Genomic DNA, 27,908 nt, shown 5'->3' on the forward strand with positions numbered 1-27,908 from the left:
TCACCTGCAACACCCCAGGGGTCCTGCAGAGGTCTCCAGGCTGCTGTCAGTGTCTGAGGCCAGGGTCTGGTCGGTGGACATGGAGGAGATGTCGTTGATAGAGGAGGAGGGAGGGAGGCTCTCGCTGCTGTTCACGGCTGCACCTGTGCTAAGGGAATCAACAGCAGCAGGGGGTTACAACGTAAAAGAGTCCTGTTAAAGGCAGGAGCAGAAAAACAGCCACAAGAGATATTTTGCAAGTTCACACTGAGGGTACAGCGAGAGAAATGTTGAATATAGCTGAATTTGTTCAAGACATCAACAACATCAAAAACAGCTGAGGGACACCACAATCACAGTGTGTCTATATGAGGCAAAGAGTATTAAGGATCGGGTCCTATGGGTTCCACAGGAAAGATCATTAAAGGCTGTAGTGTTTCAGAAATCAGATTTGTCATGAATTCTGGACTTTTGAGGACTCTTGTTTTGGTTTCCAGAGTTTTGTGCTGTATTTCTTGTTTTATTTTTAAGTCCTGCTCCTTGTGTATCTCTTTGTTTTCCGCTTTGCTGATTGTCTGCCCTGCCCTAATGTGGATCACCTGTTGCCAATTAAGTCTCGTTGCTTCCCCTGTCAGCTTGTCAGTCAGTTTGTCTTGTCTCAGTTTTACCCTGTTATCCTGCCTGAGTTTATACCTGTAGCCCAGCTGGAGTTGTACTGGTGATCCTGTTTGTGTTTGCCTTCTAGTTTTGCCTCCTCCTCGCTTGACTCCCTGTTGTTGTTATGCAAGTAGAGCCTGAGTTGCTTTCAAGTTTATGTTTGTTTCAAGTTTTTTCCTTCCTAAGTGGGAAGTGTTGGTTGTGTTTTGTTTCCCGGGCATGTGGACTCTGTTGCCAGTGAGTTTTTGTTTTTAAAAGACATCCTCATTCTTAAGTTTGCCTGGTGTGTCTGGTGTGGGTCCTTCCCTTGTGTTCCTGGCCACAGCCCCCACAACAATTTTGGTCCAGTTATAAACATGTGTTAATATCATAGTATTTATCATAAAAGGGTCTGCTATGGTTGGACATAGCAAAAAGCACATTTGAGATTTAATTTAAGGACTATTAAGTCAGTCTTCTAGCTGTGGACTAGCAGACAAGGCTGTTAATCTCCATTTTCAAAAAGAAGGATCAGAAGGTGTAAAGGAACCATGCAGCTAATCCTCCCAGGGGTTGGACAGCACTTTCATTTAATCCTCAGTGAGTGGGTTCTGCTCTCTCTACGATAACTTCATGAACAAATCAATAGAAAAATGGGCAGTCGGCTTTTGTCACGGGAGTTGAATGAGTAAAGCCTGATTAAAAAGGATAAGGATGAGAATATAAGAGCAATGCCAATATGAGGACATCGCTAAACCAGCCACTTTGATTTCCATGCATACCGGCAGTCCCATAATTTTTACAGAGGGCATGTCCAGTGAGGCAAATCATGAATCTGCTGTTTGTGTGTGTACCCTGTGGGAGGTAACTGCCTAATGCAGGCTGGTAGGCACTTCAGCTGACCCAAAATAAAGTGGAGAACAAATCTGGATTAATGGATCAATTCCAGCAGTCACTGCACTTGTAGGTTTACCGTAAATACTGTACAGTAAATACATCAGAAATATCTGTTAAAAATCGCCATGCAGAAGAATAATAATTCTAAATCTTGAAAAATGAGCTCAGCATAAACTACACTGCTATCTGTAAAAAGATTAGTGGAAGATTAATTAAGGCTTTAAATCACGAATTAATTAAGGCTAATTTTGGGAGAAACTCTGTGGGATTATAGCTTGTGCTGTGTGTATTGATAATAGCGGGGCATTAAATCTCCAACACCCAGCACACGGATGAGCTCCGGGACCTGTCTGGTTCTGACTGAGGCATCGTGTGTGCTCTCAGCTCTTTGGTTATCCTGCTGCAGTAAAACACTGCTGTCTGCAGCGCCTGCACTGCACTGCGTCGGCTACACTCGGCATCAGACACTAGGGCCAGACCATCAGTTTAATTACAGCTGGACGGAAAGTAGAACAAAGATGGAGGCCATGAATCTGTGAGAGACAGAGCGATAAAGACAAAGTGAAGAAGCAATCAATATGGATTAAATTTATCTTATGAACTTGTTTTTCCTTCATAATATTTCAGTTTGCAGAGGTTCAAAACACAACACAACATTGTAGGAACTATAGGTTGTCTGAGATATTAATACTTGTTGTTTTGGGGTCAGCTGTGTGAGTCAGATGACTTACAGTCTTTCCATAAGGAGAAACAATGTTCAGATTCATGTTCACTTTTCCTCACTCACACATCCGGCAGTTCCCTCTCCTGGTCAGCAGATGCTGCTGTCCCCTGCAGGATTTAGCTTCAGTTCAGTTTCTTTTCTAATACTCAAAATGGACCTGTTGTTCATTGAGAATGGCTGTTGCTTTTTCTGTTGTCTAGCAATAAGCTGTTTTCCACATGTCTCTGACTTCAGCGGAGTCTGGGCGGCCTGGTCAAGGTGTTACCACTAACATGACTCCATACTGCCTCTCTGTGGCAAACTGTGAGAACAGCACATGGATTGCATGGACGTCCTTAGCAGAAAACCCAACAGCAGAAAATGTCAGCTGCAGCTAAAGACTGAAATTTCCTGTGATGGATCCCAAGGACCCAAACCTTAACTCATGACATGTTTATACGTATACACATACACAATCATAAAAGTACACACACTATCTGCTATTAAATATTCTGTACTAGGAGCAAGTATTAGCATTTATTCATTAGCTATCCGACAACAGCTTTAATTAGCAAATACACTTGGCACAAAACGACACCACTACACTAAACGACATTTAACTTGAGATGCAAGAGACAGAGACACATGGTCAACAGCACAATGGGTTTCTCTATTTACAAGGGGTAACTCCAGTAAGGTTATAGTAAATTCACTTACAGAGCGATTAGGGTTATGCACTGAGAGTACCTGAAGGTGAAGGTTGTCCCTTCACAACGCCATTCTTCGTTCTCTCCTCAAAGTTCATCACCTCTTTGTAGATTAGTTCTAACAAGGAGCAAAATGAGGAGTGAGAATCATTAAAACATGCTAAGGGTTTTAAAAAAGTGATATATATATATATATATATATATATATATATAAAAGATGACAATACTTTGACCCTCATAACTTTCAACATAAGGTACAATGACTTTTTTTAGATTAACGATTCTCACCTTTCCATTCATCAATGGAGTGTTCTCTTTCATCCAGCTGCTTGTCATAGATCTGAGGTGGAGGCTGAAGGGGAGAGAGCACACTCCATTTTAGTAACACTTCAGCTAACAACACCCAGTCGACAAGATTCTTTTCACATGAAATTTATATGGCTGATGTCACTGGAGAGCTCAGATTAGAATATCCATCAAATATCTCGGATACAACATTGTACAAGTTTACATATCTAGCAATATGAAATTGGTGACAAGCACATGAAAATATGGGAATGAAAAAAATATCTGAACATGAGAAACACATCTGCCCATCAACATAATTTGACAATTTAGCATGTACTATAGGTATGCAAAGACATGCAGAGGTAGAAAGTAGGCACATGTGGATTATGTTGAAAATACAAAGTATAAATGAAGGAAAATAAACAGTCATCACATAAAATGGTGATTGGTTAACATAATTTAAATGTTAACACATTGTTTGTCCTCCACACACGAGACATCACAATGTTGTAGACCTTTACAATCAGGATTAAACAACTGACAGAGACTGTGAGATAAGAAAAGATCTGGTGTCTCTCTCCAAAAGGACTGTCATTTCATCTAACAGGACACAAACGTGCCGTCAACGTGCAGTCAGCCCTTCATTCATAGGGATCCTGCTCCAGACAACATAATCCTCCTCTATTTGTCACTGCAGGTAATAGGACCACCCATAAAACTCCCTGATATGACCTTGGAGGGATAGTTACAGGTCAATATTCAGCAGCCACAGCAGGACAGGAAGCGAGAGGTTTTCTTCAAACAAAGATTTATCAAATGAATTTTGTAGTCCAGGGGCTATCGATGCTCAACAGCTTAAAGGTGGTTTATATGCAGCCAAACACATGCATAACAATAACTGCACCCCTTTTACCTGCAAAAATATACTACAGTGAGGCCTCTTCATTCCAGTAATGACATTTTACACAGATTGTCCTATTCGCTGTAATGTATAGATATACAATATCATGAATGTTTTTAATTTAAAATCAACAGTGCTGAACCACGTGTGTCCCTTTGTCTGGCTTTTGTAAACAAAAGAAAGACCCATAGAGTATAAGAATTTTTTTTGGTAGGGCGGTTGTTATTTACCATGGATATTTGGATGAGATCTCTGGCCTTCATCAGCATGAGATGACATTAGAGAAGGGGAAAACAGCAGAAAATGTGTTGAAATGCCATTCACAGCCATATTATACATACCACATCAACTCTAACAACAATGTCATCATTAAAACCATCACTGATATGAACAACTAGACAACTTAGACAGGTGCACAGTCATAAAATCTTCCAAACATGACTCACAACTACAATGGAGGTGTATGTGAATAATTATTTCAATAATACTAGTTCAAGGAGCAAAACAGTAAAGCTGAAAATTCATCAGCTGGTCATGAACTCATTAGAGTACTGCTGCAAGCAGAAGTGGTATCTGTACAACTTTTATCAAGCTGCAGATGGCTTTTTCCCAATCTCACTGTCACCTCATACTAATGAGGCACTGATGAAGAAATTAAGACTTCACCAAATGAACCAGAAACACAACCACTCAGTCACTGCACTGAGTCACTCCTTTATACTGTAGTAGCAAAAATAACTAAAAAAAAAAAAAACTCTGGGTTATTTCACTGCATCTAAAAAAAATAATATTTAAGTTCAGAGCTCAGATATAAAGAATAAAATCATAAGTGAGAGAAAAATGAAAATGAGATGTGAACCCAAAATTTAAAGCACAATCATTAATGTACTGATCCAGCAACTTTCAGTGTTATAGAGCATACTGTAGTTTAAAAAAAATGTTGTGCTGTAAATCTTAAACCAAAGGTAAAACAAAGAGAGTAATCATCATTGTTTTCTGTACAACAGTGCAAAAACAAAGTGAGAATCAGTAAACAGTGCTGACCAATCAAAGACAGGGGGAGAGGACTGAGCTTGGGATAGTAATCAATACGCAACTCTGCCAAAGGCCTACTCACCGCCTCCACCTCAGCTGGATCATACCACACGTTGATGTAGGGGTGCTGTAAGGCCTCGTCCACCGATATCCGCTTAGCAGGGTCGATGATCAACATCTTAGACAGCAGGTCTCTGGCCTGGCTTGCTGTGGTTTGGAAAAAAAATAGAAGAGAAAAAAAAAACATCTGGTTGATGTCATGAGGCAAGAAAATATGCTTCTGTGCCGCTCATATGCCGGGGGGGGGGGGGGGGGGGGGGGGGGGATTTGAAACATAATAAAGCAGAAAGGGAGGAACAGTGAGAAGAGAGAGATAGAAATGGCAAGGATTAAAGAGAATAATAAACAACAGCAGCTTGTCAAAGGAAACCAGACCTTCACAGCAACTCAATCACATGTGGATTAACAGAGTAAGAGCTCTGGAAAAGAGTATTATGACTTTATTTCGACTGTTTTGTTATTATGGATTAAATATTGGTAAGATCTACACTACATGTGTCCAGAAATATACTGTAGAGGAGATGTAGAGTAATTACCTAATTAGTCCATCGACAAGAAAATACTCAGCAACTATTTTGATAAGTGATTAATTGTCTGAGTCAGTCAGTTGTAAGGATTTGCTGCTTTTGTTTGTCTTGTTTGTTTGAATTTTTTCATGTTAGACTGTAAAAAACAAAACAAGACAAGTGATGATGTTACCTTGGATTTTAGGGAATTGTGATGGTACTTTTTATAGAACAAGAAAATAAAGTTCAGCAACCATCCAGATTTCTTTGCCTTTCGTCATTTACTGAAATTCAAGATTCTTGTTTGTAGCATACATCTATTATTTATTTCTGTTGAAGCAAAAATTAGGTCTTGGCACTATTTGCTGATTCAGTCAGCTCGCTGTGGATGAATGAACAAAAAATATCTGCTACCACTGGCATATTTCTGTGTGTAGTTTTATAAGAGCATTTGTATGTAGAGTGCACTTAGCAAACAAAATGCCATCAGCATCACCAGTCGTTCTGCTGGTCAGTCTCTATACCCTCAGGCCCTCCTGGACTGATGTGAAATCGAGAACCTTTAAACCACACACCATCCTTCTCCTACACACACTGACCTTCACTATAAATAGCTCTAAAGCACCAAAGGACTGAAGGAACTGAATTGAGAACAGAGAGCGAGAGAGAGAGAGACAGACGAGCTTGGCGCACCTTCTGCATTTTTGCCTCAGCATCAACACATCAATAAGAAAAGGATAAATCTGTAAAATGACTCCTCCGTCACTCTCTGCCCTCCTTTCCTTATTCCTCATGCATCTCGCTTTCCTTCTGTCTGTCCTACAGTACCGTCTGCCTCTTTCTCCTACAGTTCAAAATAACCAAAGCCCAGAGGATGTCAGACTCAGTTCCTATCTGTCACAGTACAAAACATACAAAACAGCAGCACTTCAACCCAGCCCTATACTCTCTCTCTCTCTCTCTCTCTGGGTGCATTTCCTTTAACACTGTCACTTCAGCAGGGAGCTGCAGGAATACAAGAGTGATTCATGAGAATTTTGCCAGACAGGACCTTTGATGTAGGAGCGGGCCGACATTAAAGGAATATTTTGCTATGTTTCATTGAAGAGAATTTTCACTTTGTAAAATACTAGGAGGAGTGACTGCACTTCTCAACTGAGACAGAAGAAAGACACGATGCCTTGGTTAACCTGCTGCATAAGAAGTAGCGTGAATTCACCAAGGCTCACAGAATGGGATTTAAAAAAAATATGTTTTATTGAACATTTTTATGTTTAATGTGGAAGCCCAAAGGCAAGATAAGTTCTTGAGGTAAAAGTTGGCCAAAACACAAGTTTTATTTCCTGTATATGAAATGAACTAGACTAAGAGTCTACAGTCTGGCTCGCAGTTCTGTGAGGCTGTACTTAGACACAGCATTGCTTTGAGCTAAACTCACTTTTACTTAGTTTAGTATGCTAACACTTGCTGATTTTTAATGGTAGCGCTATGACAAAGGTCAGGTGATCACCAAAAGCAGTGTCATAGATCGCGTAAGAACACGTGCATTGTACTGTCATGTGACAGTGCAACACTACTTAGCAATGACTGCTGTACTATCAAAGTGGCAAGTGCTACAAAGGAGATGTAGCTGAGACCCCTCCAGGACCAGCTATATGAATTATTGAAACATTTAATGGACAGACATATTTCTATTATGATTTATAGATGGCATCAAGGATTTAACTACACCCTCCCAGTCACAGGTTGTTTAAGTTATAAAAAATGTTTTATTGGTTGCTGCATCAAAACATAACTTTATCTCTCACATGATTAACTTCTGTGCAAATGTTATTATGTCCTACATGGGTAATTTTGTTTTATGGTTCTTATATTTAAGCAAGATGTTAGCATCAAAAGAAAACTGCTCAGTGTGAGATCATGAGTATGTGTGTTTTTCAACACTACATCGGCCTGCAAGGGTTTTAAATTCATTAATAATCAGTCATTAAAATGAAGGACACATACACAGGGTATAAGTACATGCATGGTCACTGCAATCTGATAAAATGGCTAAAACACAGTACACGTGCAGCTTCACTATGCAGAACTACAGTTTCTCACCTTTGAGTTTGTTGTGCTCAGAGTCAGCAGGAAAAAGGCAGTCAGGGAAGAGCTTGGGAAAGGTGAGACCCGCATACTTTGGCCGGTTCTCGACGTAGTTCCTCACCGTGGGCTGAAGCTTCTTCATGAACTCTGGCGATGGTGTGCCAAGCTGCTCAATCACCTTGTTCCACTGGTCGATGTCTGATGTGGTGGGTCAGGATTAAGGGAAACACACACAGAATATACAGCATCCTGCAATCCTGTATGCCTGCGACACACTACCTTCACACAACACTATTTGTATTTGGGACAAGCAAAAGAAAAATGGCCATCTTTTCATTTCATTATAAAATGTTGGACTAATTATAATGAAGGTTATGAGATAAATAAAATTACTGGACCTGTTATAAAAAGTATAATCACTAAATACATAAACAAGCGTGCTGGTAAAAAGAATCACTAAGTATCACTAAGTTAGTTCAATTATTTCTGATCTCAAAACAGCTCTGTCGTATTGTCTCTGTCGTCCATGGGAAATGCCATAAGGCTGCACATACAAACACGTGGTTGTGTTCGTATGTGCAAATATGTCTGTCCGGTGTGTCAGCTTGTATTTCCTCCTCCTTGTTGACAACAAATATTTCCTCTCTTACCCCTCCACACACTCTGAATGACCCCCCCTCCCCTCCCCATGTTCTCACATGGAGTGCCAGTTGAGGTACTTAGCTGCCAGGGCCACCAGAGATCCCCATTACTTCATCTTGCTGGAATGCCACACACTTCCACCTCCTTTTTGTCTCCATTGCACATTGGCCATGATCCACCCAGTGCTCAGTGAGGCAGTTTTTTTTTTCTAAGACTCTTATCCACGCCTCTTTAGCAAGTTGTTGGATTCGCTCAGAAAGCTTGAGGAGTTCTTCCTCACTGTGTCAGTGCCAAAAAGCATGACTCTCCACTGGGTTATGCATGTCTTGAACTGGGGCATCATACACCTGAGCACAACTGCTCCATAGGAAACGCCGTGGGGTTTCTAAGATATTCACGTTTGCATTTGAAACAGAGTGAGGGAAGGGCAGGAGGTCAGAAGGATACGATCAGTCCCAGGGAACAGCACTGTCCCTCTTATCACCTCTCCAAAGATGCAGCCAACTGACCACATGTCCACTGGGGTCACACACATAAACACACACAGGCACACACACTTGTATTACCAGCGTCTATCAAAAATCACCCCCCATGACTAAATATAAATTTCAGGTTCTAATCCTGTATCCCTGTGTTTGACTGTTCATTTCTTACATGCTAAATATGTGTCAAACATACTTATGGATTTTTATATCAAAATCCTTCTGTTTTCTTTTCCTGTAAGACATAAAAATATCTTTGACGACTCAACTTGAGCTCGTAATAGTCTGCTATTTCTGCGTATGCATAACATGCCAACAAATAGCTGTGCATTTCACCAGTAATTACCTCTCTATTCTTATGCCACAAACAGAATACACCTTCAGTTCTGTTGCCATCCCTCAATGGCCACTTATTTAACACACTGCTCTGCTAAATGGCCATCGAACACCCAGTCACCCTGAGGCTCACTGTTCTGTGACCTGTGCAGACAGACTGCCGTTCTATATCATCGTTTGACAGAAACTCTGGAAGGTGCAGACAACTTCAGCCACGTGAATACCTCAGGTCGAAAAGTCCATGAAGTAAATTAAGATTAGCAATGGGCAGGGTACCAGTCCAGAACTGATCTATAAGCAGAAGATTAACAAAATTGTGTGTGACTATGCTTCATTGATCTACATTAACAACGGATGGAGTGTTAGATGATAAGAATTCTATGTCATTGTGAGGGCAGAGACAGAGGGAGAGAGATATTGCAGAGCTCATTGCAGGGGTTTTCTGGTCGTCCAGAGCATTAATCTTCCAAGGACTGCAAGTTCAGGGATTTGGGATCAGAGTATTAGCCACAAGCGCCTGCAGACACACTGGTCTTGTGCTTCTCACTGCTTATTTGCCTCTAAACAACTTAAAATCATTATTTTAGAGGATACAGCTGGCAACATTTTATATTTTTGTTATTGTCAACAAATTGCATGTCTTATCATCTTCAAGCCCATTTGTTCCCACTGGACATATAATATGTTTGTTGGGGACTGTTTTCAGCTGGGGATTTTTATGGCAGCGGGCTGGTGTTTGTGGGATTGAGTCAAACCAACGGCCAGCAGCCATGTTCATCATAATAAAAGACCATGTCACCCAGTGCAATGGTGTGGCTCATTCATGTGTTTTCAATAGTTTTTGGACAACAATCGACGTCTATGGCACAGGAGGAGAGGCTGTAAAATTGATCAATTGATTCCTGCTGTAGCAGGGATCAGTTTATTGTTGGTACTGCTGTTCTCATAGGCTTTGTTTGACAGAAGGAAAACAGAGAATGCCACAAGACTTTAACATATATAGATGACTTCTACCCGGCATCATCCTAGTTTAAGTTTTTTGATTACAAGCTAATGTGCTGGCAATTTACACTTTTAACCTTTGAACTTTGACACTGGCAAGCAAGTTCAACTAAGATGCTATTAACAGATGCTCAAATTGAACACATTAATTATTCACTATTTATTCACTGAATGCTTAATAACTATGTCTGACTCACACATGTGGGCACCCTCAGATGGCAAGATGAACTTCACGTGTGCACACATGTGCACAAACTCAGCATGGGGGACTATTTATCCGAATCCATCCTACTGAAAAAAAAAAGTCATCTTGGGGATGCAATTACAGCCTCCTCACTGCAGGAGAACTCACCAGGTAGCGCTCCAGAAACACTCCAAATAGCACATACTTAAATATTCAGAGACAGAGACACAGTACTTCCTCCTGCCAAAATGTGGGACTGAATAAAGCTTATACTAGGCTAGAGAGCATGAATTTATTATTTCATTTTATCATGTTATTGCAGGTTATATTAAAAGTGTTAAAAGAAGATCAGCTGGATTCGATACAGACGTGTTATAGAGCCAGCCAGATGTGAGTGTGGTTTAGTTCACCTCAGTAACATACAGAGAACATCAGGCCAGGCACAGAAACAAAGCAAAAATTGGCTGAAATACCATGTGAAATGTACGTTATGATTACTACTGTATCTGTCTATCTACCTGATCACATGCCTGTGGCTACCATTGTTCAGTTTCACCTGGCATAGTATTTTTCAAACTATCCAAGTAACTTTTAAAGTGTGTTTTAAAAAGCACTTAAATCTGTCTTTATCCAGGAACTTAAACCCAAGATTGATGGTCTTATTCAAAGAAAACATAAACTTCTCAGCAAGTTAACAGCAATACCATCAGTTAACGTTGTTGTGCGTTAACAAGGATACAGTCCCGACCAGGGAAAAGGATTTTGTGGCGCACCATTTCTCCCATAATGCACCCCACCGACCATATATCCACTGCACGCAAAGAGGTGAGGGTGAGACGAACAGGGAGCAAAAGGAAAGAGAGGAAAGTAAAGGTTAGTGTTAGACACATTTAGCTTTCAGGGAGAAGCAACAGGGATTAGAAATTAGCTGTTATCTTGTAAGGGAGAAATAAGTAATGAGAAGTATGTTACATAGAGATAAATTAGAGAGAAATACAAATATGGACTGAGCAGAGGAAGAACAGAAAAATAAGAAGCAGTGTCTTAGAAGGACTAACTAGTGACAGGAAATTAAAAGTCGTTGAGTCTTCCATCCATGGGAGGAACATGGTCAATGAGTCATAGTTTCTGCTGGCATTCAATCATATGTCTGATGTGACTCATACCTCCAACACTTCAATTCACTTTAGCTTATTTGCAAAGTGCGACTACATAAAGCAGTTGTATCAAATGTTTTATAACTCGAATACAGCTAGATGTTGTTTCACTGCCAATACAAGAATATAACTGAGGATAGTTAAATAGAAAAAATAGTTCCAATAAACTACAGTCATTTAGAGATACAACTATAATAGCAAATACTATTGTACAGACACTCTTTAGCTTCAATGAGCTGTTTTAATTGACTGTAATGAAAACATCAGATGTCTGAATTTGATTCATAGAAGTTCAAATGCATTCCGTTCTCATTCATTCTCACCATTCTCTTTGTATCCCATGCCCAGGATAACCTCTGGGGCTCTGTAGTATCTAGTCACCACATAGGGGGTCATCATGAAGCTTGTGCCTGCAGTCCTGGCCAGACCAAAGTCCAGGATCTTCAGGGTGCAGTCTGATTTCACCACTATATTGCTTGGTTTGAGGTCCTGAAGAAGGGGTAAAAGACTAACATGAGAAACTGTATATATTCAGGTAATTTACAAATCTTGACTTGTGTATTATGTCCATGAATTTTGCTGTGAAATGGCCAATTCCCCATGCACTGTGGTGATATCTCTGCAAAATCCCACTATTGACCATTCAGCTGTGGATGGTCGGTGACAAGGACTTCACTGGCCTCCCATCTGGTGTCAGTTGAAGCCAGAAGCACCAGGTATTAAACCCTGGTCACTATAATGTTACCTCTGACCCGCCTGGAAGTATCCAGACAGATATAAAAACCTTAATCAGGAGTTTAACAAGAAAACTGTGGTGTCTTGCTTTCCTACCCTGTGAATGATGCCAGCTGAGTGCAGATGTTTGATACCACACAGCATCTGGTAGAGCAGGTAGGACATTCTCTCATGGTCAAGCTCCATCTGAATCACCTGGCACAAGTTGGCATCCATCAGCTCCATCACTAGGTACCTGAGAAAAAGTTTCATTGATTTGACAGTGGTTAACAGGCTTTTCAGGCCAGGCACTTGGGAGCTATTTGAAATTCGATGAGTTTGTTGCCTGCTAAAATCATCTGAAAACTACAGCGCGTCTCCCATGTCTGTCCAGAAAAATGAAAAGCGCCACAGAGGTGTATGAATCCCTCTGCAGTGTTGTTTACTTTGAGATTGCTCTAAAAGTGAACACACTCTCATTCATCATTCAGTATGAGAACAGGATATCTGCAGTAGCCTCAGATTACACCTACAGTACTCTCACTGACTACACTCCAGCAGTTGTGTTGTCACAACTGCAGATGAGGAGTAGTAATGAGCACATAATGCATAATAAGATTAGTCCCCTTCTTTTCTCTGTCATATGATATATTAGATTAAATGAAAACAAGTAACACCTCCTTTGCTTTACATGAGCTAAATTAAACATTTTCTTGGAAATATAATTATGCAAGTAAAGGTTTACTCACACATCCTGGAATTCCTCTAATGATTTCTGTGGTGTGAAGACATTTAATAAACTGATAATCTGAAAGAGAGAGAAGAGCACGAAAAGGATCAACATACAGTGTTAAACATACAGTGGTTAAATATATACATATGAAATGAGAGTTAAAGCTAGGGACTGTGGATGTGGGTTGGTTTTGACCCTGATGAAGGGCACTGCTGAGTGAGAGACAGAGTAAACCAAAGAAGTGAGACGAAACACAAGAGTGGGGATAAATGTGGAATATAGGGAAGACAGAGAAGAGAAAAAAACACAAACTGCAGCACTGGAGATTACATTCATGGCTTGAAGTGCTCTCTGTTTCACTCTCCTGCCAGTTCGGTGCATTTCTGGAGGCATGGAATTTAGCACGGTCACAACATTGCAGTCGCTCATCTCCGTTTTTGTCGCAAAGGGATTTATCGGGAACCAAAAATAGACACTGACTGGGGTACAGCTAAAAAGGGGGTTTTCATTCTGACAATGGAAACATTTTCCTCCTTCCTGCATTGCTTCCCACCTCTGTTACCGCTCAGCTGAATCACTTACATTTTTGTGATTGACACATTTCATGAGCACCAACTCCCGGTATGCCCTCTTGGCATGGGTCTGGTTCTGGAAGGGTCTGCTCAGCTTCTTGATGGCTACATTTCTGTCCAGGACAGCATCATAGCCCGCACTGCCGAGGAAAAAACAAAAAACAAGAGAACAGTGGAGAAATTTTCCTCCAGTATTCATAGCTGGATGATTCACTCTGTGTGTGTGATTGCATGTCACTGTGACAATCCATGGTGAATGTCAATGGTCATAAAAACAAAAGGACAAGTTTTCACATCTCAACAACAAAGACTCATGGAACAGGTGACAGATTATTTTGTTTTAAACTCAGTTTTATCTGTAAAACATTTTCCCTCAGCCGTGTGAGCCTGTCAGTAACAAAGAAACATTAAAATCGTATTCAGTGTGGCTGTCAAGAGGATAACAGCATAAGCATTTGTTTAAATCACAGAATTAAAGGAACAGTTTGGTTTAGGATGTTTTCTTGTTGAGAGTTAAATGAGAGGATTGATATTGCTGGCAGCCACATCCAAATCAAATCCAGTATTAGCACTAATACAATTGCTTCAGCTTATTTAATAGGATTAATACACTGTTTGTTTTATGTTCACTTGCTACACCATACCAAAAAATGCTAATGTTGGATATTTAAATGATGTGACTACAAGGCAAGTGGTGGGTGGGTAACAGGTAACAGGTTTTCCCTGTTCCTCTCATTCTGCCCACACTGTGTGAATTCAGCACAGGACTCCAGGAAGTCAGTGTATCCAAGAAAAATAGCACATTTTACCCACGGACAGAGCCAGGCAAACCGCTTCCAGTCTTTATGCTAAGCTAAGTGTCTCCTGGCTCCAGCTTCATATTTAATGGACAGATAGTAGTGTAGTATCAATAAAAAATGATCCTAAAACCACATCTTGTCATTTTTTTCACTTTGGTTTTACAGATTAAATGTGTTAATTATCTTTAGAGGTGCTGTTAGGCAGATCTATTTATCTATCCATGTCCTGTACCTTTCCCAGATTCTAATTATTAATTTGAAATACTTAGAATTATTGATGTTGCCTAGCTCTAAACATCAATACAGAAGCCTGCAACATACAATGCAATGAAAAGATAAAAATGTAATGTAATAAATGGGAGTTATACGTAGATGGGTTTTCTTTCCACAAAGTGGCTCAACCCATTTTAGAGGTCATTACAAAGAAGTGAGTTCTTTGCTGGCTCAACGCAATCCCAACCCCTGAGAACCTTTGGGATTTGGGCTCGTTGTGTAGATTTATGTTGGTGTTCACTGAACAGCAGCACACAGGCGAGGAAAACCTCCTATAAAAAGTGGCATGCGCATAACATTTTCAGCTGGATCTGCCTTCTCTGACAAATTCACCCAACGAGATGCTGCAAATCGAGTTTCGGGGCATCTGTATGCAGCCTTATTGCAACCCTAATCAAGACGATGCTGTGTGTGGGTTTGTAGATGGCTGGGTGGGATACGCTGTGGTTCGTCATGTCTCTGTGGAGACTGCAGGCCAGGGATGATGTGTGACCATGGAAACAGTGGGGCCTTCATAAAAGCATTGATCCAACGGGGATTTGAGTCAGTCATCACTTTTCTAGCTGAGTGAAAGATGATGTCATGACCAGCTAAACTACTTAAAGCCCTCATCCCTCCTAAGATGCTTCTGAAAGCTCATCCTGACTGGCCACTCGAGTCATAAGGACAGAGATGTGCACAGATTGCGATGTCTGTGGGCAACAACACTGACAGAGTGAGTTTTAGCTACGGCGGTGATACAAGTTTTTCATTACCATGTTCTCAGGATTTACGGGGGCAAGAGTCTCTCGATTACATAAGCAAAGCAGAATGCATACTTAGTCACTGTTGACTTTCACAGATAAGCTTCAGTCCCTGCTTTTATGCATATTTGATTATGTTGTCCCAACTTTTGAGCAGAAAGAAATTCCACTGCCTGTGCAGAATCAGATAAATGTTTATGTAAATGTGATTATGTCATCCAGCTTGGGATAATGCTGAGGATAATGCACAGTAACCAAGTTGCTTTTATTATTTTATCACCACATTATGGCAAAACCAACATAAATACACACGTCATAGTCTTCTGGTATGTTGTTGGTGTGCTTGTTAACATCTAAATGAAACTACTTTCATAGTGCATCCCATTTGATCTCTATAATCAGTTGGATATTATATCAGTCTTTGGGGTGTTATGTGGTTTGGTGGTGGTAATACCATCACCATATGACAGCTGTGAGCAGAGCCAAGCGACACACACCAGAGCAGGTTAAATTAGATTTGCACTGTCTCCCTGCCATCCATCCCCACAATATCCTTCAAATGGGCACAAACCCAGCATTAGCAGTTACAGGCTGCCCAAGCTCCTTTGCAAATGCGCAAAATTGCTTTGGAGCGGAAGGAGAGAAGGGCCGAGGGCATGGGAAGCAAAGGAAGGACAATGAAACAGGGCGAGTGAAGGGCAGGGGGTTTAGGGTGCTGACAGCCAGCGAGTCGTCAAACGCTATATAAGACACACTGAAATGAAACAAATAAACTTGGGTCATCCCATGGATGGGTCTCTGAGGCAGGTATATCACCACAGTGACACAGCATCAACATAAATATAACTTATAGATCTGTTTGACAAAGACTGTAAGAGGCATTCCTTTAAGTGGAGCCTTGGCAGTCGTTCCACTGCATTCTGACAGGGCAGGCATGAGATGAATTACAATGAATACGAACACTCTCTGCAATCCGGATTAAGGATTCACTTAAGTGCCCATCCAGTTAGGCCCTTATTACCCACACATCCATATTCTAAACAACAGATATGTCATCAGCTCACAGCACAGGAAAGGATATTATGCATGGCCAGACAATCTGCATTTATGACAAAATTATGGTGAAAATGCTCCTCCTATTTCTTCTGATAATTTTATTTTTAAAAACATTTTTTGCCTTAGATAAGCCTGTACCTATTAACCATTACAAGATTAAAGCCCAATGTCTGCTCAGATGACTGATCAAGATAAATGTACGAGAAATAAAACATTTCTACATTCACAACCTTTTTCATCTTTAATATTGAGCTGATCCATTCTTTTCCATTTTGCTCATCAAACCGTTTCTGCAAAGATGAGTCACATGGCTGCACGCTGTGCTTTCAAATGTTACGATAGGTCAGGTGTAATGAAACCACACCAGGGTTTTCAGGAGAACTAAAAATATGACTTTCCTTTTGCTAAATTAACAATATTAATCATTCAAACATCATATGATTTTCAGTAATTAAATAATTAGATTTTACAGTCCTTCACTCCAAGAGTGAAAACAAGAAACATTATCCTCCTTTAATAATCTCCCATTGGAATAAACTACAAGACAATTAGAAAAACAACTCAGATCTAAATGGTATAATCGCACATTAAGTGCTAGATAAAAAGAATTCAAGTACCCTGACATGATGGAAAACAGGACATAAAAAATGCACTTTTGAGTACTTACCAGACAATTCCCTGAGCTCCAGAGCCAATGGGCTTTAAATTCTGGAAACGTTTTAAAACTGAGAAGGTAGAGTCTCCCACTTCCACACTGTAGAACTGGTTGTCCACTTTGCTTTTGCTCATGTTGTAATGTTTGGCAATATATGACACATCCACTTGTTTTCCAAAACCCTGCATTGAACCAAACAAAAAAAAAAACCTATTATTGATGCTAAAAATTATTTATGTGTTTGCTTACCTGGAAAAGTAATAAAACATCTGGAGGAAAATCATCTATTTTAAAATAGTCAATATGTATCTACCTGCTGATATTACCAAGTCCTCATCTGCATTCAATATGAGTCTTTATTGGTACTTTACAAAATAACACAGAAAGTGTGCATTATAGGCTAGTTGGTAAAACTGGACAGAGCATAAACATGACAGGGCACACCGTACAGTGGAGTACACACAATTGTTTTCATGCAGAAATATAAACTCTTTTATATTTCTATAGCCATGTCACGACAAGAGTACAATACATTATCCACATATTAATGTGCACACAATAATCAGGCTATAATCAATGTGGCAGAGGACTCATACAAATGGTGCCACAACAAAAATATCAGTTAATTACAGACTGTGTAATTGCAACACATCTCACAAACCAAACAAAGCTGTACCACTGTACACTGTATTACTGAGGGGCACAAGTAAGAAACATTTTCCACAAACGCCATGAACAATTAATATATGTGATGTAACACACTTAAATATAACATGGCTGACAAATCAGCCAAACCTATGATCTAATTATTACAATACATTGGACTTTAGTCTTTACTGTGCAGCCAGCAGTACCTATAGTGGCTACTAAACATCAAGCTACTCATGCATGTGTAATGCAGACACCCCATGCAAAGCGTCTTAATAATTTTCAGCTACAGTGGAATAGCCTGTAGCTTTAGCCTGTAGCAAATTGCACAGTCCTCAGACACAGGCACGTGATATAGACTGCAGAGTTTATGAAATGACATCCCCACAGGAGTTTTACATTTACTCTGTCACAACTCAAGGGAGGACGGGCGATTAAGCCTCAGTTAGGAAGACACGTCACTGATTTGTCTTCAGCAGAGATTTCAGTTACAGACAAACACTTTAGGTATTGAACTTAAATGGAAAACCAGGTCTATCTTAATCATTTTTAGCTTTGCATGAAATTAATTATCAACACAAATCTAGAAAATGTTTGCTGTGAGATATTTACGCGAGAACTCCTAATCCCAAGTGGAAACCATTTTCCATTTCACCATAGAATTTTAACAGGATTATGTACCTTTTTGTCTTAAGTAAATGTTGCTAATGTTTGTAAAGTTGAATTTTTTTATGCACAGAAACACAACAGTAAATACAACAACATATAAAACAATGAAGGGGAAATGGAAGTGAATGAATACTGTACCTTTTTTACCTGTAAGGAACACACACCTGACAAAAGGCTATCTTCACATCCAGGATTGGTTGGCTGCAGTTATATAAGAAATGTCTGCTCATAAATACCTGGAAGACAAAAGCAGGGGAGAGCAGGAATCAGACAGTGAGTGTGAGTAGTGGAAGCATCAGTAACAACTGTGCTGTACTGTCAGGGGTCACCAACACGGTGCCCCCTGAGGGCCGCCCCCCAGCCTGTTCTAAAAATAGCAACATGTCAATCAATCAACATGTTATATCTAAATCTAAATAGATTTAGAGGTGCTAGGAGCCTAATTTGGGTCCAGTCTTTTAGCTTATTAGCATGAAAGCTAATAAGCTTATTGTCCAAACTAGTCCTTTTTAAAAAAAAGTGCAAGCTTTGAAGATATCCCTTCAAAACAGTGTATATCAACCTTAGCACTGCAAATCCATATAAAAAATAATGCAGGTGTAGTCAATGACTGGCTTTAAACAGTTCTTCTGTCTTCTTTGACACTGTACGCACTTATCTGCACTGACATTTTAGCATTCTGACACTAAACCCATCACCAAAATGTACCAATAGAGATTGCATTTGCATAAAAGTAATGTAGTAATTTTTGGCAAAACTCTACGGCTTTTACTGTGAAGGAGGAGCTAATGGGTCAGTTTGGTTTTTGGTGGCAGATCAGTTCAAAACATCGCAAGGGAGGAATAAAGAGAAAAGAAAGCTCTGAATGACAGTGGCTCTCACATTAAACCAGAACGAGATAGGCTACAGCTCCCACACACAATGACTCTGACTTCATGGGTTTTCCAGGTAATGAAGCTCCCAATGTGCTAATGATCACATCTTCTGAATAAAATGAATATGTGGTGTTAATGTTGCCGTTAAAAATAATAGAAAAAAGAGGCCTGGCGAGAATGGGTCTGTGGTCATAAATACCCCACAAATGGTTTCGTGTGCCTTTATCTTTCACAAAATCTAGAATAGCAGTTGATGGGATGTGGCTTTGCAATTCGCTCTCAGGAGGTAGATCTAGGACTTGCTGGACACAAACGTATAATTTGGCCCCAGCAGTCCTTTAATAATGTCACAGTTAAACCTAGTGTTTCTGCTACATCTAAAGGGAGCAGGGCAGCTTTAAAAAAGAGATGTGGGACACAAAAGCATGAGATTTCTCGTTTGACCTATTTAGGCCAACCTTTTACTTTTAGACCTATGCAGTGTCACAGTACAAATTGATGGTGGACATTCATTCTGTGATGCATTTGTATGAACCATTGCATTGTGTGCCATTAAATGAGGAGCAATTTGCAGACTGACTGATTCACAATGGTGCCTACATGCCCTGGTAGAAGCAGAAAAATCACTGACTTCCTGGATTTCCATCAAAGAATGAGAGAGAAAAAAAGAGAAAAATGAGAGGAGGGCAGCATGATAAATTAAGAGTGAGAAATAATGCACATGAAAACAGAGGGTTATGAGGGTTTTAAATGTCATTTTTGGATCTGAGCTATCCAACATCTGCAATCCCTCAAACCGCTATAGTAATTTCACACCACATCTGTATTTGACATGACTGACCTCACTGGCACCACATTAACTAGCACAATATTTGCCATTAATCTAACAGGTCAACACCGAATCAGTCCCACCACACAGCTAGCTGTATCTGTGACGCTCTAATCTTTAGCCATCTGTGTACAGAAGATATTAAACCTCTCCCATGGCCAAAATGTTTGTCTTCCGGCAGTATACGCTGTAATAATTCAAACACCACCTCAGTGGTCTCTGAATGTGATATTAGGCTTTGAGGGGGAGCTTACTAGGTGTTAGCATTAGCTTACTAGCTAATGCTACATTCACATACAGTAACACTTGACACTTAGGTTGTGGTTTCCTCTTCATTACTCAGTATAATCAAACAATAAAACAGCTACATGAATGTATAACAGTTCATAATATTAATAAGTTGTAACTGAGCTAATGTCTTCTGATGGAAGGTGCATTTTCATAGCAGAATCAACAGATTAGCATAGGACAAGATATGTTGCACTTACGTACGAAGCCATAGTTATGGATTCAAAGGGAACCCTGCTTGGATTGGTTCAAATAAATATATACAATGCTAGTAAAAGGAAACAGTACTGTTCAACATAGAAAAACACTAAAAAGACAGCTTAACAGTAAGGAGCTAGGAAGTGGCTGACTGTTGTGTCGCAGAAAAAGTGCAATTATCAGGAACAGTTAATTGTGAAGAAGCAGTGAAAACGACAAGTCAAATCATGCCACAGCAATTTTTTCCCTCTCTGAAGCCGAGAGGAAGTGAAACAGCCAATTCTGTGCTTGTTTGTTCAACCCTCTGACCAGATTCTGCTGACAGTGGTCATGGTTGAAAGGCTGCTTTGGTTGTAGGTAAGACCACAGCACCATTCCTTAAAATGCCCATATATCATTCTGACTGCAACATGTCTCATCAGTACAGTCCAGTGCCAGGTGATTGAGAGATGGAATAAGCAACAAATAAGAAGCTTGACCTTTCTCTTTTGTGCATCAGCTTATTCTAAGAAGGTGGGGGGAGAATATGGGGATGTTCACTTAATCTACATTGAAAAAAAAGAAGGCAATCTGGGAAGATGCTGCTGTACAACTTTACCATAATATAGACAATATAAAAGTATAATAGTAATAAAAGTTGTCCGTCCTGTATGCTGCTCTTGAAGCTTGCTCCACAGTGTTGCTTAGTGTTGCATCAGAGTTTAAAAAGCAACAGAGCTTATGCAGGATGTACAGGCGTTCTGGACTCCTTGAGCTATAGATTGTGTAAAATTGCAAATTTACAGCAGTCAGGAGGATGTAAGCACATCTCCCTCTTCTAGAACTCACTGTTGATTGCTGATGCCTGTATGTCTGTATTTTGAATTTACCAGCCTGCGATCACAAATTCAAACCAGTTTGAGAGACAGCTCTGAGCCTGTGCCAAAGCAATTTGATGCCTCACCAGTGGAGACAAGTGAGCAGGCGCTCATCAAGCCCACACCACACCAACATGTAATTACTGTGCCATGTTTGGATAAAACATATGACTGATTAACATTTAGGTGGAACGTACCCTTTTATGATCAGACTGGTGATCAACATAGCACACCACTGTCAAACAAAATCGCCTTATACATGTCAGCAATGACATTCTGATTTGGTCCCAGTTCAATCAGACCATACCGTGACACACTAAATGACTTTTTCAAACTGAGCACAATAAACCACACTGAAATCAAAGTCTCTCATACACAGTCTCCCTTTCTGTCGTCCACTCACAAACACATTCAAAGAAACAAATCTAAAAAACAGAAAAACGAAAACGAAAGAAACTGAAGAATGAGACTAAGAAAGAAAAAAAACAAACAGAGAGGATCTTTAAATCATCTTGAATGGGCTAATGCACATTACTGGTACAGCAGACCATTAATCTCCAGTGCTGGCCGTGCTAATGCTGAATTGTGCTGGTGTGTGTGCCTGCGTGTGTGATCTGCAGTTGTTCCTGCTCCTTGTTATTTGGATCCTGGGCATTCTGTTACATCCGCCCCCACGGGCACAACAGTGCCTCAGGCAAACCAATGATCGCTCTTGGGAGGCAGGGTCCCATTGTACCGCAGGAGCTCTTAATCCTGGCACTGAGAATCCAGAACACTTTTTGTTTTCTGTTTTACCTCCTACTTTATTGCTCTCATGTGGAGGCCCAGGTGCCAACAAGCCCTCTAGGCGAATGGCTCTAGGTTAGGTTTGGTTAGGTTTAGGCACAAAAACTACTTGGTTCAGGAAAGGGTGGCTTGGTCTGGGTTTAAAATTAGGTTAAGGCTAAGCTTCCTTAAAGTTAGAGGACCTTCATCATCATGGTTACAATAATAAACACAAGGTTACGGTCGCTAACGAGTCATGGATAAGAGAAGTGTTGATCATTGGATTGACACAAAATGAACAGGGGCCCCACCCCAACCTCCTATAGCCACTAGAGGTCACCCAACAATAAAACGTAACTATGGTTTGTAACACGCTGCTGGCACAGACGACCTATGTGGTTGTTATGGTATCATTCAGTTTAAGTGCATGTGCCAGAGAGAGGGGACGACTTTATACCATTATCACTGTTATTCGTTACACCTGTGGTTTTCCTGCTATGGCATGTCAAAACGTCTGCTGTGATAAAATGTGAATGTTGGCTCAATGTCACACCTGAAGAGAATGATGTTATTAATATGGAGTTTGTTATTACCTGTGCTGTTTCAGCAATGATTAAAATGTCTGCCATTAAAAATGTAGTTATATGTAATTATTAGTTATATGTGTAATAGGAAAATACCGTTGCACATCCCTTAGGTATGATCACAAATTTCCTTCCAAATATCAAATAACACAATATTACACAAAGCACAGGTGAGTAAATATGACTGAATCATAAATGTGGGAGTATTGTCTCTTACTGCATTCAGAAAGACTTCTGGTATATTTTCACACAATGAAGCCCTATGCGTGATTAAACATATCACTATAGATCAACCACAACATGAGTGCAACAGAAGCAACAGACCTTTCAATAAAATGCAAACCACCCATATAAATATTTTACTATGCCCAGTATGCTAGCTAACAAAGTCATGGTTCTGTGAGTGTGAGCAGCAGAAACATTTTGACATCAGTCAAAAAATATGACTATCATGATGGATGGATAAGTAATGTAGAAAACTGTAATACTATGGCAATATTCCTTATCCAATCTATATATTATATCTGACATGAAATGCTTAGGGCTAAAGAGAGACCTTTTCAGCTGTAGAACAGCAGGTGTATGGGCACATTCATCAAGTTTTTCTTCATGGTAAGGTTAAGAACCTACACACCATTAATAAAAGACAGGATATGAGATATTTCCCATGTGTCATAAGAGTCCATTTCATTACTAGTTGGAGAGGTTCAGCCAGGGGACATGTCAGACCAATATCTACTGTGAAGATACCTTGACTGAAAGGTGTGTACGAATGCAAAATGATTCCACAGAAACATTAGTACTGAAATATGTCAAACAGAAAAACATTGGGTCATGTTACATGGACCGCTGGGAATTAAAAAAAAAAAAAAAGAGCATGTGTGGAACTAGTATTACAGTAGCAGGTTTCAGTAGGCATTTTATAGACTGTTCCTGACCAAGCCTAAACCCTCGTACATAATATACAAGAAAACATGTCGATGTTTTTCAGTTAGCAATGTAATCCTTTCTCAGTGTAGCCACAAAGTTGAGTTATAAGCAATGTTATATGCATTAAATAGGTTCATTGACTGCTCTTGTACTAGGGGGGTAATGATTAAAGCACAGTGTGCATGTGCAGATGTCCATACACACCAGTGTTTTTTTTCCTGTCGTACCCATCTTTGCCTCCTCTCCTCTCACCACCTCCTCTCTTCCTCCTCCCTCTGTCATAAGCCTGAAAGCTACACATTTCGTGAATGTCACAGAATACACACCACAATATTCTCCGTATCTCCAGTCCCCCCTCCATCCTCAACACTGATGAGAGCCGGCGTTCTCCCTTTCCTGCCTCTCTTTTGTCCCTCCCTCGCTCCCACCATTCCTGCTCCCAGGCTCCCAGCCTCGCTGCAACCATCTCCCCTCCCCCTCCCTCGGAGCTCCATTGTGAGTGCTTGGTTCAGCAGCCTCAGCCTCTCCTGCAGTATGCAGCCTTGCCTTGCCTTTACTGTGCAGCCTGAGCCAAACGCAGAACAGCCTCCCGTTTGGGCTCAGGGGAGGGGAAGGGAAGCACTTCAAACTGCAGGCCCAGCCAGGAAAAACAAGACAGCGCTGACTCCTGAGCTCATCTACAGGTTGTGAGAATCTGAACGTTCGCTGACATCTATTGATTTGTTTCTTTAGAGCTGAAACACACATATCCTCTCTGTCTCCGTCTCTGGTCTGTTGTCTCCCGACCAGGTCTCGATCACATCCCTTGATTCACTTTTAGTAAACAACAGACATGTTAGCTGAAATCCTGCTTGCACTGCAGTTTTTTTGATAAGCTGCGCAGTAACAACATGTACAGCTTTGGCAGGTGCATGATCACATTCATCTCATTTACAGCTTTTCTGAAAGAACCTGAAATACATTTGGAGGAAGAGGGCAAGACCAGAGCACTCTACTGAAACTACTGTGCCTTCCGTAAAACAACCTCCTGGATACTTTTAACGCATAAGATAATAAAAATAATTAATATAACATGACGGCAGAGCTATTCTGATGCCATGGTTACAGTAGATAATGCTCTTTAAAATAGAACACTGCTGCAAAAGGATGGCTTTTTTCTCAGTCTTTTTTTTTCTCATCACACCTTGTCCTAGATGTATTAACTTTGTTCATATACCCAAGACACTTATGTGTGTACCCTAATAACAAATTGGATGATGGATTTTTTATTACAGTGCCTGCCCACATGATAACGTGGCATGTGCCTTTAGCTTTAGAATAAAGTTAATAAGACCAATCTTTAATGAGAGTTCACAGATGGAAAATTTGGTGGTACATGTCAGGTTTTTAGCATTGTCTAGTCTGGAATTCATGCCCCCTCTAAAGTCCTTTGATGGCTTCACTGTTGCTACAATGCCTGACCTTTGGTGGCTCCTAATTCTCTTTACAGATGTGTTGCGAAGAGATTGGGCCTGACTCTAACGCAGCTTAAATCCTTGCACTCAGCTATCTGTAAAAGCAAATAAAAGCTGGATATTTGTCAGATCAAATCCAATTATGTAACTGTGCAATCACTCTGCAGGAACATTTCTCTGTTTGTGGTAAGGAACACTGCAACCTGGGGGAATAAACTTTCATGCAGTGAGAATTTAATTTTATTTATAAGAAAATGGTCATATCAAATAGAATAAGATTGTAGCTGAGAATCACTGAGAATGATATGACAGATTTCCCTGCACATTGCTTTTAGTTCTTCAAAGTTCTAAGGCAATGTATTATAACATTAACTGTTGAATACAGTAAAAATAATTACGTGTAATTTAATGCTGCTCATAAACACAGCAAGTTGCACATTTTGATTAGCGTCAGGATAGGTAAATAAAACTCAATTGTGTGAAAACATATAACACTGTGTCACTAAACTTATTAATGTTGACATGAGCCTGTGAACCAAACAGTGCATATAAATGATAAAGAAAAACACACTCCTGCTCATGAAAACACAGCACCCAGCAGTCATACTTAAGACTATTTCTTCCTATAGGAGCACAGCTTCATCTAAGTTGATGCTGGGTGACCAATCTTCTTACCCAAACATACGTTTATTTACCTTGTACAACTTCTTTCTTGAGCAAATAATTTGTCTGTCTTTTTTTTTTCTACCATGTTTAGTTGACACATCTCTTGATAAATCTAATTCATCTGAGGTCATTGGGTGCTGACAGACTGTGCCAGCGTGCCTCAGTAATTCATCCATTTCTAATGACGACAGTGACCTTCCATATAATTATAAGCACCGTGGCATAATGGCCCCAAAAAAGACTGATGAGAATATTTAAGTAATTGATGTTCAGCAAGGATGGTTTTGAAAAAGGTCTGCTCATGAACTTGTCACATTCAGCCTCTATAAACCTTCATACCAGCTATCCTGACCTGAACCAGCACTTATTTATCATTCTTTGTTTGGCTATGCTCCAGATACATTTCAGTGGCAGTTGATGCTGTTGCGAATGTTTCTAAATTCTCCTGATTCCAAGGTTTAAATGAAGATGCTGGCTTGTTTTGTTTGTGTCTTCCAGGCACTACCACAGTACATGAATTCATCAAAACCCTGTGGACCATTCCTTACTTTTGTGTACAGTCTCTACTTACAATTTGACCCATTTACCTCTATCATAGGCACATACATGTAATTCCTATAATTTCGCGTTAGATCCACATCTCTATGTTCTTCAAAAGGTTGAACAATTAGTCGATTCATCTTTAATCTGCAACTGCTCTGTTTGTCCTTATAGTTCCACTTTCATAATTGTGAAGATTTGCTTTCTCTGTTTTCTACCACTGTAAACTGAATATCTTTGATTTTGGGGCTGTTGATTGGACAAAAAACATTTTGTGACATTTGAAGATGTCACCTCTGGGAAACTGGCTTTTTTTTCCCCCACTGTTTTGTGACATGTTACAGACCAGACAAAATAATGGATTAACTGGGAAAATAAGCAGCTGATTCATCGATAACGAAAATAAGCGTTAGTTGCAGCTCTAGTTCCTCACTTTGATGATTAACCATGCCTGTAATTCCACCATTATCTCATCTTAATACATTGCCTTATTTTATTACATAACATGGGATTACTACACGGACGCTCCAAAGTCTGCAAAACTAAATGGAATTACAATGCAGGCATACTGCAACATAACATTAGTGTGCTGTGACTATTTCCACTAATGAATTTTCCATTGGATAAACAAGCCACCTACTTAAAAATCAATATCAGTGATTGTCAGTTTGTGTAAACCTGCAGTGGCTTCTACCTCAAATGAAACAGATTATTTTATCATGTCGAAGCCACTCTTGTAATTCACCATAAATATTTAAGATCTATTCAACACTCTTTATTTACCACAACCTGATGATGATGAAGAGGTTTAAGAGTAGTAACATGAACTCATTTTTTTGTCAAAAGAGAAATGTCATTCTCTTCAGCCACTGCAGAAACACCCATAAAAAGCTTTGTGCAATTGTTAAGATTGTTCCCTGCAGCACTTTCACAAGCATGGAAGCCTGCTCCTGTATAATTCAGCACCCAAGGTCACAGCGTTAAAACCTCTCTCTTTTTCTGTCTCGAATATGGAGTTTGTTGTGACACCTTTTTTTTTTTTTTTAACTGAGTTCACAGCACAGCACAGCACAGCTCCATTAATTAGTCCATGACTGTAGGCATGCACCACACAGGTATGTGGGAAAATCACAAAATTGAAAACATCAACATAACAAATCCAGCTGTTTGTGCTAAGAAAGACCTGAAAGCTGAATGCAATGCATTCCCAACACTTCAACACAACTGTGCAGTCACCATAACAGACAAGGTGGGTTTACAATCTAATGAGGTGTCTTTCCAATCATCCATGTGCAGAAGAATGCCCAAAACCAAAAAAAGCAGATTTGGAAAAATTACCTTCCTCTGTAGCTTCATCTCTTTTAATCCGATATGTCCTGCACAGGACGTAGGCCACATTAGGGTGAATAACACCTCATCCCCCCTGCATCATGATTGCTTTGAGTTCCATTTTAAT

General features: G+C 40.0%; 1 protein-coding gene across 4 annotated transcripts; it reads right to left on the reverse strand.

Annotated features, from left to right (window-relative positions):
* mapk10 (mitogen-activated protein kinase 10) lies at positions 1 to 27,808 on the reverse strand. Of its 4 annotated transcripts, XM_041058555.1 has the most exons (14): positions 27,791 to 27,808; positions 18,631 to 18,702; positions 17,162 to 17,331; positions 13,633 to 13,762; positions 13,067 to 13,125; positions 12,435 to 12,573; positions 11,927 to 12,092; positions 11,186 to 11,257; positions 7,816 to 7,998; positions 5,229 to 5,353; positions 4,342 to 4,368; positions 3,211 to 3,274; positions 2,963 to 3,040; positions 1 to 143 (listed from the first exon to the last, which is right to left on the reverse strand). In XM_041058555.1, the coding sequence occupies exons 1-14, from the start codon at positions 27,806 to 27,808 to the stop codon at positions 1 to 3; spliced, it is 1,446 nt and encodes a 481-aa protein (XP_040914489.1). The 4 variants fall into 4 exon arrangements, with proteins under 4 accessions (XP_040914489.1, XP_040914491.1, XP_040914490.1 ...); XM_041058557.1 differs by lacking the exons at positions 4,342 to 4,368; positions 11,186 to 11,257; positions 18,631 to 18,702; positions 27,791 to 27,808 and adding an exon at positions 8,890 to 8,961 and having other exon boundaries at positions 1 to 137; positions 17,162 to 17,283; XM_041058556.1 differs by lacking the exons at positions 4,342 to 4,368; positions 11,186 to 11,257; positions 18,631 to 18,702; positions 27,791 to 27,808 and adding an exon at positions 8,890 to 8,961 and having other exon boundaries at positions 1 to 137; positions 2,954 to 3,040; positions 17,162 to 17,283.
* Between the last annotated feature and the right edge of the window lie 100 nt (positions 27,809 to 27,908).

The sequence above is a fragment of the Toxotes jaculatrix genome, chromosome 16, assembly GCF_017976425.1.
Source record: "Toxotes jaculatrix isolate fToxJac2 chromosome 16, fToxJac2.pri, whole genome shotgun sequence".
In the NCBI taxonomy this organism is placed as follows: Eukaryota; Metazoa; Chordata; class Actinopteri; family Toxotidae; genus Toxotes; species Toxotes jaculatrix.